Raw genomic sequence first — 12938 nt, 5'->3', positions numbered from 1 at the left:
AAACAAAACAAAAGACAGAAACCTTAAAAAGGTGAAACATTTATAAACTTCATATTTCGGTCTCACACACACACACATGCATGCACACACATACACACACACACACACACACACACAGATAAGAGTCTTTTGTCTTTTTAAAGCGTTACACAGTGTGTGGTGACTTCACCTCCCGAGTACAGAAACATTTAAACAGTTGTCAGGTAAATAATGTGTCACATATTAGCTAAAATAAAAGCAGAATGCGGTTAATAACAAAGCCTATCAGCTGAGACTTTTTCCTGCAATGTTCTCAAACAATTTGTCTCGTCATCGTGAATCTTTGGTCTGAACCGGGCTTCAGATGGACCCACTTAAAGCCAACAGATGTTTGGATTATTGCAGAAAGCTCTGTGGTATTTATTCAAAAACCCAGCCCTAGTAAGCCACCTGTTCCACAACGAGAGTTGAGTCAGAAGCTTGTCATTTATTAGCAGGTTAGCTGTCTGTCCAGTTAGCAATGTGCTACGCTGATGCAGCAGATCTTTCTTGGCGTTGGACTGACTCAGGAGTTGCTGCCCGCTGATCACTTCTAGAAGCAACGGAAAAGCGTCAAAAACATCCCCCCAAAAAAAGCCGAAAGCGTGAGAAAAGAACAACGTAAAATATGCCAAAAAAAGCATTGAAAAAGACTGACGTAAAATAAGACAAAAAGTGTCCAAAAAAGCAATGAAAAAGCGTCAAAAAAGCATCGGAAGAGGACCAAAAACTTTGGGAAAAAGCAAAAAAAAAACAACAACAAAAGGTGTCGGAAAAGCGCCAAAAAAGTTTGAAAAAAAAGCAACGAAAATAACTACAAAAAATGGTCAGAAAAGTCGCAAAAAAGGGACCAAAAAAAGGCTGAAAGCGTGAGACAAACAGCATTAAATATGCCAAAAAACTGTCAAAAAAAGTCACGAAAAAGCGCAAAAAAATGATCGGAAAAGCATCCAAAATCGTTGGGAAAAAGCGACACAAAAAAACGACAAAAAAGGGTCGGAAAAGCCGCAAAAAAAAAAGGAAAGGGACAAAAAACACTGTTAAAAAGCTGTTAACAAGCTGTTAAAAAGGTTTGAAAAAGCGTCAAAAAGATTGAGAAAAAGCACCAAAACAAGCGGCTACCGTCCTACGCTGATGTTGCAGATCTTGCAGCTGGGGTCTTTCTTGGCGTTGACGGTAGACTGACTCAGGAGTTGCTGCCCGCTGATCTTTTCGACCGTCCCCAGAGACAGATCCACCGGCTCCGTGTAGATCACCTCCAGGATGACGTCCTGCGCGTGGCAGAAAGACAGCGAGCCATTGCTCTCCTCGCTGCAGCGCAGGAAGCAGTTGTTGGATCTGTCCAGCGCCGGCAGCCGGCCGCTGCAGAAGGCATCTCCGTCCGAGCCGACTGGCGCCAGCACCAGGATCACGTAGTGGTACGACGTGTACATGCAGTAGAAATCCCCAAAGTACACATTGGTGTTCTGGTTGAAGAGGACGTCGGCTTGGATCTGTGCAGAAACAAAAGCAAAGGTGTAGTATCTTAACATCTTATTTTATTCTGAACATTCTATAACTTGTACTTAAGCTTTTGGTAACAAAGAAATCCAAATGAACTTTACCCCACTTCCACAGGACACTTCCACAGGAAACATCTGGAAAGCATTATCAGTGGGGTCCCCAAAACAGAGAGGTCTTTGTTGGACATGCGCCAATACTATTGGTCAAACTATTGTTCCCACCCCCATCTATGATACAAAATTATAGATATATACGGTCTTCAAACAAAAAAAGACCATTTTGAGAATTGGGAAACTGCGGTCCTCTCCGAGCTCCTGCAGAAGCTTGTAAATTGATGTTGAATTATTTGATGTAAATAAACTTTTATAATCAAGAACAGTGTCAGCGGATTCCTCTTCATACTGCATCACAGCATCGCTACTACAGACACCACAAAGGGGAGCAACATCAACTGATCAATAAAGAAGTTGTGATGTATGTTACAACACAAACAACATGGGTAACTACCTAGATCAGCCACAAGGGGGGGATGTAGTCTTCCACAATGCAAAACTGCATCTGGGATGACATCATTCTCCTTTGTGGCTATAAATCAGTGGAATACTCTTCCTACAGAGCTAATTTCATTTCATTCATTTCATTTCACTCATTCTCACACTTGGTTGTTAACAAAGCAGACTTGCTCCCACCAGTGAATTGATGTGCTAAATTACTATGTGTTTATTGCGGGGGGGCACAAGACATCTATTAATGTGTTTTGTGCACTGTCCCTGTTCAAATAAATAAATTACAATTAAAGTTTTTGTTGCCGTTTTCAAGGTTTTTTGTCACCTTTTTATGACGTTTGTTGTTTGTTTGCTTATTCCAACCTTAATAAGGAATATGTGAAATATGTTAATCTATCGTCTACTGCCAACTTTGTCAGTGAAAAGTTATTTTCGGATACAGATGTACAACCAGGAACCAGGAACCAGACATCAACATTACCTGGAAGCGGTAGGGTCCATACGGGGAGTCCTGGGGGGGTTTTCCTGTGTTGAACTCTGTGTTGCAGCTAAAGAAGACGCCCTGCAGTTTCCCGCTGATGGGTGAACCGTGGCTGCCGCTGTTGTCTTTCACCGACGGCAGCATGCGGCAGCACTGAGCGTCTCTGGAGCGATAAGAGGGGCTGGAGACAGCACACAACGCAGGGGGGTTAACACGGTAACACACAGCGGGGTTAATACACAGCGCTGTTAACACAGCAGGATTAATACTAATCATCTTTTTAGATTAGATTAGATTTAGATTGTGCCCGTTCATAAAGCTGGGTTTGCTCTGAACATTTTAATGTGAAACACATGAGGATCAGTTATATGAAATCAAGAAGATGTGTAAAAATCGAGAAAATTCCCTTAGACCTCACAGGGTTAAAGAACATCAGTACCACAGAAGGGTATTTCACTTTAACAGCTTGAGTTTGTCAAGGGTTTCCCGTCGGTGTCATAAAGGTCAGCTATTCTCCCCTGTGTCTTTAGCTGCAGATTGTTGTACATCCTACTGCTAGTCCTTTGAAATGATTTACAGCCACATGTTAGGGTGTTTAAGCCAGCTACCAGGTAACGGTAGGTTAAAATTAACGTTACCTGCAGCCAAGTGTAGTGTTAACCAGCGTCACGTGCAGCAAAGCTACTGTTTCCTGTAACGTCCGTTTCGGAGCATCAGAGGGCAGCGCAGGCATTAAAGAGGCACCGAAATCTGAGTAGTAGTTAGGTCCGGTAGATACCGGTTGTTTAGGAGTTTTGGTACCCAACCCTAGACATTACTAGCCTGGTCCTACCAGACTCTGGTACACTAGCCTGGTCCTACCAGACTCTGGTACACTAGCCTGGTCCTACCAGACTCTAGACCATTTCATTTGTAGAGAGAGTCTGGCCACTCTCCATTGACAAGTGTTAACTCTGTTGAAGTTTAAAACTATTGGATCTGCCCAGAGCCACTCTGGATCTGCCATAACCAATCGCTAACGTTTGGTCATGACGTCGGCTTAGCATCGCTAGCGTTAGCCTTAGCCAACTCCTTCACCACTAACGGAGCGAGCTGGAAAATCAAACTGTTCCTGAACCCCGTGGGAAGGAGGGCCACGACATCATGGTCACCAACACAACTCAGCAAACACTGGTCTTGCTCGCGCATCTTTCTCCGCCGCTGTTACGGAACTACAACTCAAACTAGCGCACGACCTCAACGTCATCATTCTCAGACACTCCCTCTGTTCGCTGATTGGACGGTAAAGATTTAACCGGCGAAAACCCAAGAATATATCACAAACCCAGATGGAGTACTGAAGGAAAATGAAAATTGAGCAGAAGTACGTAGGAGGGCGGAGCCAGGCTAAGACATTACAGGACACTCACACACACCTGGCCTGTTGGAAGTACTCCTTCTGTTGGTTTCTGTAGAAGACGGTGAACGGCAGCATCCTGCCGGCGATCGCCTCGGCTTTCTGTAGCAGCTGGTTCAGATGGACGGCTGAGTAATCTGCACACAGAACACACATTCACTTATTCACTCAGACAGGATGGTTTGATTTAAAAGTTAATTGTAACAATCGCTAGTTTCAAGTCTTCTTTAATAAAGCATGATGTTTGTTTCGTAAATGATGGTCCCATTTATTTTAAAACAGACGATAAAGCAGGGGATGCTTTAGGACAAATCAAGACAGAGGTTTAGCAATGCCAACCATGCTAACACTGTGGACATTAAAATACACCTCATCTTGTTTTCATCTTAACCTTTGACCCTCTCATTGTTTGATTACACTTCAGCAAAGTTAACTGGAACATTTTGGTCGCCTAGAAATGTCTTCAGAAATGTCTTCAGCGTTCTGCCAACCAAGCTAACTAGCTACTGCTAGCATTAGCTGCTAACTTAAGGGAAGGGATCTCCCATACATGCAAATGAATGGCGCCAGTATCTGGAGGTCCATGTTTACCACAAATCTCCAATGGATGACTCGCTTCAAAGGGTTGAAAATCTGCAACATTCCTTATTTAGCATTTAGCTTAGCGCAGCGCCATGAAACCATAAATAGCAATGGATTGACCGCTTCATCCTCCCCAGCTCCACCCTTTACTCTAAAATCAGTGACAACACAGTGATCTAGTGTAGTAAAGACGTGATGAGTTCATGGACAGCGACCTGCGGTGCAGAACTCGATGATCTCGCTCCACGGAGACACGGCGTATTCTCCGTCCGGCTGTTTGGCGGCTGTCTGGACGGACACGGTGTACTCTGTGCGAGGACTCAGGAACCAATGACCTCTCACCGTCATCGGCAGGGGAACCGCCTTCGCCACCAGCTTCGTCGGGATTTCCTAATAGACAAAGACACCGCAGGAGGAGAAGGACATTTTTTAATTGTCATCACAAGCAAACATGTTACAGGAAGAGGAGAAAATATTCTTTTAGACGGAACAAGTTTGGGGAACAAAGTTAGCAGCTGGTTAGCAATGGACTCTACAGGATGAAGTTTACTTTGAAGTGGATTTAGAGACGACTTTAAGTCAAATTTATATAGCTTCCTCCATGTTGAAATCTACCCCTTTTTGATGTTAAGCCTGTTTGACGTACCCAAAAGGAAAATCTTATAAGAGAATAACTACACGGCCAAAATCCATCAACGATGCTTCATTTAAAACCTAAATTCATACAGTTTCTGAACCTGTGCTTGTTTAGCATGTGGCTGAAACACAACCTGAACTGCAGTCAGTCCAAACATGGTTCAAAACCGTTGTGCACTATGTCATCGTGAAATAAGCAGGTTATTGGGGTTATGCAATATGTTAGTGGTGCAATTCATGGGCTGTTGGATTGATCAATATGTCATTGTGTACTGCATAGGTTATGTGGAAGTGTGTAATTTGTGCAATATGTAGGCTATTGGGGTTGTGCATTATATAATTTTTGTGTTGTCTTTGTAAAGCTGCGGAACGGACAGAGTCCAAAACAAATATCCCTTCAGGGACAGTAAAGTATATCTTATTGTATCTGTTTGGTCCTCGCATGATATTGTAATAACAATGACTAAGACATTCTTTACGCTACACAATGCTTCTACATCTTGACAACACCTGTATGAAGTTTCAGACCTCTAGGCCTACATCCACACTGCAGCGTTTTGGCTTAAAAACTAACATATTTTGCTACATTTACACCTGGTGTCCACAAAACTGCTGTGTTTCAGAGTTCCTAAAACAGAGACATTTGGAAGCACTGCTGCCCCGTGGATTCCCCCTGCTGTGATGAGTCACTGATCTCAAAAACACCTAGCGTGAAAAGAAGAGCCGACGTTTGTTTGCACCAACCTTGTGTTTAAACTTGTTCTCCTTCTCGTTCTCCTTCTTGTTGAGGTCGATGAAGTAGTGCGTGATCCTCTCGCGGCCTCTGCTGTCCGGGACATCCCAGCTGATCTTAAATGAATCGCAGGTAATGTTGCTGATCCGGATCTGCTGAGGAACCGGAAGGTCGTCCACGTCGCCGATGCCGCTGTCTGCAGACTCTGTCGCTGCAAGAGAGTCCGTTAACAGGCGGTAATAATCAGACAAGAGAGTCCGTTAACAGGCGGTAATAATCAGACAAGAGAGTACGTTAACACGTGTTAATAATCAGACAAGAGAGTCCGTTAACAGGCGGTAATAATCAGACAAGAGAGTACGTTAACACGTGTTAATAATCAGACAAGAGAGTACGTTAACAGGCGGTAATAATCAGACAAGAGAGTCCGTTAACAGGCGGTAATAATCAGACAAGAGAGTACGTTAACAGGCGGTAATAATCAGACAAGAGAGTACGTTAACACGTGTTAATAATCAGATAAGAGTCTGTTAAAACACATTAATAATCAGAAAAGTGTGTCTGTTAAAACACGTTAATAATCAGACAAGAGAGTCCGTTAAGATGCATTACTAATCAGACAAGAGAGTCCGTTAACATGCGTTAATAATCAGAGAAGAGAGTCTGTTAAAACACATTAATAATCAGAAAAGTGTGTCTGTTAAAACACGTTAATAATCAGACAAGAGAGTCCGTTAACATGCATTACTAATCAGACAAGAGAGTCCGTTAACATGCATTACTAATCAGACAAGAGAGTCCGTTAACACGCATTACTAATCAGACAAGAGAGTCCGTTAACATGCATTACTAATCAGACAAGAGAGTCCGTTAACATGCATTACTAATCAGACAAGAGAGTCCGTTAACATGCATTACTAATCAGACAAGAGAGTCCGTTAACATGCATCAATAATCAGAAAAGAGAGTCTGTTAACAGGCGGTAAAAAATCAGACAAGAGAGTCCGTTAACATGCATTACTAATCAGAAAATAGAGTCTGTTAACATGTGTTAATAATCAGAAAAGAGAGTCCGTTAAAACACGTTAATAATCAGATCAGGCCCGGGGTTACAAAATAAATTGGGTACACTGCAACTAACGATAATTTCCCGGTGGTTTATTGTGTGGATGAACAGATTAATTGTTTGGTCTCTAAAACGTAAGAAAATTGTGAAAAATGTCGATCAGTGTTTCCCACTTTTTATCTTGAAATATTACGACTTCTTTCAGCCTGCTTTTAGCTTTGTGACGCTCATCACACTCTCCTACAGCTCGATGGGGAAGCTTTAAACCGTAACACGTTTCAGGAGGATGTGAACAATGAAAGATCTCTTTATTATTCCGTACTGGAGTGTAACTCGTTTCTCTGTATTTCTCTCCTCCCTCCCTCGTTTTCTCCACAGTTCAGAGAACAAAAGGCTTCAGAGACTCTGAACAAGGATCCTGTTGACGGTTCAAACTGTAACTCGTCTGCTAATCTCTCAGCGTGAACAGGAAACAGATTCAAACATCTAAAACTACACGAAACTAAAAGGGCTTTTGATTTGAAGAGACACTCTTAATGAGGGAGGGGAACACACACACACGTGTGTGTGTGTGTGTGTGTGTGTGTGTGTGTGTGTGTGTGTGTGTGTGTGTGTGTGTGTGTGTGTGTGTGTGTGTGTGTGTGTGTTAGAGGGGAGGAACAATTACACTTTTCCCCTAAACTTCACCCTCCAGAACCCAGCAGAGCTCCAGCTGACCTCCTTCTCTTCCCTCCATCCTGCGGCTGAATGGAGGAGGCCAAGCGTTGGGACGGTAACTACGGTAACCATCCAAAAACAGACTGAGTTTTAATCCTCAGAGAACAAGAGTTCACGTGTCCTCGGCTGTGACTCACCTGAAAGATTATTATTTATACCGGGACAGAAACATCCGAGAGAAAGAAGAAGGAAAACTTTGTGTGTAATATCTAAAGATGTTTATATATTTTAAAGTTTGGACGTGTATTTAAATGTTCAGGCTGTGATTGTGATGATAAAACTTGAACGCTGCTTTGTTTCCTGATGGATCAGTCAGAGGCTACAAAGTAAAGAAACGCAAGATTTGTCTGGACACAGATGATATGAAATCTTTCTAACTCTGCAGAGAACAACAGAGATGTAGAATAAAAACCTTTTACTTTGACCAAGTGTGGAACCTATCTATCAGTGTCTCTGTGGGTCCTATCTTGCACCTGGCGTGGCACAAAGCCAGACGCAAGTGTCTTTGCTAGTTTAAGACCGACGCAGTTGACAGTTTCCTCTCCAGCGTGCACGTCGTTTAAATAGCAAATGCACCTGCACCCATCTGTGGCCCATGGGTGTGCTGGTCTCACAGGGAGGTGTGTTCAGGTGCATTCTGGGCGTGCTGGTCTTACAGCGAGGTGTGTTCAGGTGCATTCTGGGCGTGCTGGTCTTACAGGGAGGTGTGTTCAGGTGCATTCTGGGAGTATTGCTATCTTGAGGCAGCAGGAAGTGATCACACCATTGACCAACAAAAACCTGGTCTAAAGTCAATAACGCAGCATTTCATTGTTATTCTAACAGAGCAATAGTAAAATGCTCCTAGGCTCGTGCACAGCGCTCGCACACTATGCTTGTTACACACACACACATACAGAAGATTACTAATAAAAATATTAGGGTGTAAATCCTCCATCATAACAGCAATGCTCCAAGGTCCAAACGCGCCTGGCTTTTAAAGGGAATGGGAGATGATCTCTGATTGGTTGATTGCATGTTACGCCCAAAACACACCTCTGATTAATGAAGACACTAAGGACAACCCTTTAGAACCAGGCGCCCGGCACACAGACCCTTTTATCAGCCGTCAAACTAGCAGAAGTGGATTTGGACTCACCCTAAACACACCTGCACCAGGCGCCTCACGCTGTGCGCTTAGTCCGTTAAAATAGGGCCCTAAAGACTTCACTGGAGTTGTGAAAACAAGCTGCACTCACTGTTAATGTTTGACCTTTAAGTGTAAACTGCTGCAATAGTTGTTTAATGAATATCTTATTTTTTATGCTTCTGATGATATTTTTTCTGTACTATTATAAACTCCCAGTGTGGATCAGAGTCAGATAACGGACGGACGGGAGGAAATATGCAGCAGATTAAATCTATAATCTGATTTACAGTGAAGCAAACACTCCAGTGTGCTGTCCACTTTTTAAAGCTTTTTCACCGTGTTTTTTGCCACTTGTGATGCTTTAACAAAAAAGGACTTTTTAATGCTTTTTGTTGACATTTTTTAGGCTTTTTTGACACTCTCAATGCTTTCTTTCACGCTTTGGCATGTTTGACGCTTCCTCTTGACATTTTTAAGACTTTTTTTGACATTGTTGCCGCTTATGATGCTTTTTTTCACATTTTTTGAAGCTTTCGATGGCAGTATTTCTGCAGTAACAGAAGCGTTTTTGCTCTTGTTTCATGTTTTATGACTGAGAATCTGTCAATTGTATATAGTCACCAAACAGTGTCCAGAAGATAATCACTAATCTGCATTAAATCACACACACACACACACACACACACACACACACACACTGACCTTTCCTGTCACACAGCTGCAGACTGGGACTGTTCGGAGGCTCCGTCATGTTGAAAAGAAGAAGAGAAAGAAGACGATTAAATCCCAGGGAGACGTCTGCAAAAAGAGAAAACTGTTGAATATTCTGCTGTGAAGCTTCGGTCTGACTGATGCTCTCTCTGTGACATCAGAGAGAGAGAGAGAGAGAGAGAGAGAGAGAGAGAGAGAGGTTTATTTCAACCAAACCAGAGTGGTGATTGTTGGAACAGTGGAAAGATGAACCAAGATGGCTTTTGATAGTTTTATTTAGTTTCTGTCCACTTTGAATGAAGTGTGTTTTATGATGATAAAAGTCCTGATTATTTACATGGAGTCTGGTGGAAATATGCTGGCTCTATACACGCTAAAAGTCCTGATTATTTACATGGAGTCTGGTGGAGATATGCTGGCTCTATACACGCTAAAAGTCCTGATTATTTACATGGAGTCTGGTGGAGATATGCTGGCTCTATACACGCTAAAAGTCCTGATTATTTACATGGAGTCTGGTGGAGATATGCTGGCTCTATACACACTAAAAGTCCTGATTATTTACATGGAGTCTGGTGGAGTTTGGTGATGGTGATTTCGGGGCTGTTTCATGTTAAACTAAAAGGATCTTACTCTTTAACTAAAAGGTCTATCTCTGTAGGGTTCCATCCCATAATGCTGTCAGACACTTGCCTATCATCCACTTTTAAAAAAGTTACCCTTTAAGTACAGTAAAACATGTACAGCGCTTTCTTTTGTGTCTTTTGTGCCTCTGAGCAACCCAACGTTATTCAGAATAACAGACAGAGAGAGATGTGGTCATCATCTGTGGATTAACACGTGATGTCAGCAGCAGCTGGAGGATTAAAAGCTCTTATATAAGAGGATTAACCACCAGCTCACCAAACTCACACGCTTATCATTTCATCCTCTGGTTTTTACAGTTTATTCATTTTCATTTGTAAAGGGAAATTACAGAGTGTGTTTGTGTGTGTCTGTGAGTGTGTGTCTGTGTGTGTGTGTGTGTCTGTGTCTGTGTGTGTGTGCGTGTCTATCTGTTTGTGTGTGTCTGTGAGTGTGTGTCTGTGTGTGTGTGTGTGTGTGTGTGTGTGTGTGTGTGTGTGTGTGTGTGTGCGTGTGTGTGTGTGTGTGTCTCTGTGTGTGTGTAAGCGTGTGTGTGTAAGCGTGTGTGTGTCTGTGTCTGTGTGTGTGTAAGCGTGTGTGTGTCTGTGTGTGTGTCTGTGTCTGTGTGTGTGTGTCTGTGTGTGTGTGTTGTGGCGTGTGTGTCTGTGTGTGTGTATGAGTGTGTGTGTCTGTGTCTGTGTGTGTGTAATTGTGTGTGTGTGTGTGTCTGTGTGTGTGTCTGTGTCTGTGTGTGTGTCTGTGTGTGTGTCTGTGTCTGTGTGTGTGTGTGTGTGTGTGTGTGTGTGTCTGTGTGTGTGTGTGTGTCTGTGTGTGTGTGTCTGTGTGTGTGTGTGTGTGTGTGTGTGTGTGTGTGTGTGTGTGTGTGTGTGTGTGTGTGTTTAAGTTGGACACGGTTGAATGTTTTTAGTATTAATAATGATCAAAATGAATCGCTGGTGTGTGAACATTAGAAAATGCCAATGTGTGGTAAAGGTCAAAGATCAGAACTGTCGTCACCACACAATGGTCATCCTTAAATAAATTAAAATATATGTGCAATAAATATTTATATCTATATATCTAAAATAAATAGTTATCTCAACAGCTTCATGTTTCCTCTCCGACAGGAAGCTGCAAACTAACAACTTGCATCAGTTAGTATTGACGGTTGCGAAACTCTTTTCTGCCCGTCAAACATTTTCTTCAACTTAACCCTTTAAACTCCAGCCGTACGTGCGTTGTTACCCTTTAGGCGCCAGGCTGTAATGCGTTTTTTAGATTTCCACTCTGGAGGTTGGTTTCACTTTTTTGCGTTATTAAGCCCAAAAAATGCCGTCACCGTCTAAACAAAAGGCACATCTGATAAAATTTGTTGTCGCTTTCACCCAGGAGTGTATCCATGTAAACAGGGCCTTAATCTTTTCAGACTCTTCTAGTGTATGGTAGGGTTAAGTGTTGAATCAGTGTGTGGACGGCTGGACCCATATATAGAGGTTTAGACCTCGACGCAGCAGCCGCGGGTTCAACTCAAACCTGCGGCCCTTTGCTGCATGTCATTCTGGTGATTCTGAAACCACATTATTAATTTAAGAGAGAAAGTAAAAAGCACATTTTGTTTGTGGTCCGTGCACTTTGTTTTTCAGAGGCGGATGATGTCTTATGAAGTTTGTAGCAACGTGGTTGCTTAACCTGATCCATTTTGTTGAAACTTGTTTGTTTGCTTTGGTTCAATATGATAAAATATTAATTTATATTCAGGTGTTTGCTTCTGATTGTTTATTTAGATCAGTGGTTCTCAAACTTTTTTCAATAATGTACCCAATAATGTAATAATGTATTTAGTCACCTACCTCCTGAAGAGTGCAAAGCATTTTTGGTAGAAAAAAAGGCTATATAAAGAGGTGCATTACAGCTCTGCACCATTAGTGTCTGATTTACTTAACAAGCTTGTAACTGAAACACACTTAAATGTTACTTCAGATGTTTAGAATCTATAACTAAATACATTTTATGAATTATGCATAACTGATAGATTATGATGATGATAGAAGGAATTTTGCATACCCCCTGCAGTACTCCAAAGTACCCCTAGGGGTACACGGACCCCCACCCATTTGAGAAACACTGATTTTGTTGGTAATGAAATTATTACTTTTCAGCAATGAGCTAATTGTGTGTTTTCTCTTTTTTTCACTATTTAAAGGTTTTCAACCTAATTACGTAGCTACTTACAAACTCTTTGTATATATTCAATTCAATTTCATTTATAATATCAAATCATAACAAGAGTTACCTCAGGACACTTTACAGATAGAGTAGGTCTAGACCACACTCTATAATTTACAAAGACCCAACAATTCCAGTAATTCCCCCAAGAGCAAGCATTCAGTGCAACAGTGGACGAGGAAAAACTCCCTTTTAGGGAGAAACCTGGGACAGACCCAGGCTCTTGGTAGGTAGTGTCTGGTGGTGCTGATTGGGGATGTGATGAACAGTGGCGATAATAGTCACAATAAAGATAATGGAACAATTAATAGAAATAGTAGTTGTAGTAGTTCATGGCGTAATTGTGTGTTTTCTCTTGTTTTTCTATTTAAAGGTTTTCAACCTAATTACGTACCTGCTTACAACCTCCTCGTATATATCTATGACACTTAAATAACCCTGGAGAAGAGGTGAGTTTTTTTTCAAGTTTGAGGCAGTCACTGTTAAAAAGACCCAGATAACTTGACACTCAACACACATAAATGTGTTCTCTTAACTCACAGATATGAATAAAATGATGAAGAACTCTCAAAAGGACGATATCTCAAATATCTGATAAGGTAAATTCAGT

At 41.9% G+C, this 12938-nt stretch overlaps 1 protein-coding gene across 1 annotated transcript; it reads right to left on the bottom strand.

The window, feature by feature from the left end:
• Positions 1–1067: 1067 nt before the first annotated feature.
• LOC120550645 (phytanoyl-CoA hydroxylase-interacting protein-like) lies at positions 1068–9628 on the bottom strand. Its single transcript, XM_039787279.1, has 6 exons — positions 9470–9628; positions 5867–6066; positions 4702–4876; positions 3924–4041; positions 2509–2689; positions 1068–1511 (listed from the first exon to the last, which is right to left on the bottom strand). The coding sequence occupies exons 1-6, from the start codon at positions 9516–9518 to the stop codon at positions 1137–1139; spliced, it is 1098 nt and encodes a 365-aa protein (XP_039643213.1). The 5' UTR covers positions 9519–9628; the 3' UTR covers positions 1068–1136.
• Positions 9629–12938: the final 3310 nt, after the last annotated feature.

The sequence above is a fragment of the Perca fluviatilis genome, chromosome 21 (assembly GCF_010015445.1).
Source record: "Perca fluviatilis chromosome 21, GENO_Pfluv_1.0, whole genome shotgun sequence".
NCBI classification, from domain to species: Eukaryota; Metazoa; Chordata; class Actinopteri; order Perciformes; family Percidae; genus Perca; species Perca fluviatilis.
Note: the sequence above shows the minus strand (reverse complement) of the source record. Positions and strands in the feature narration are given on the sequence as shown.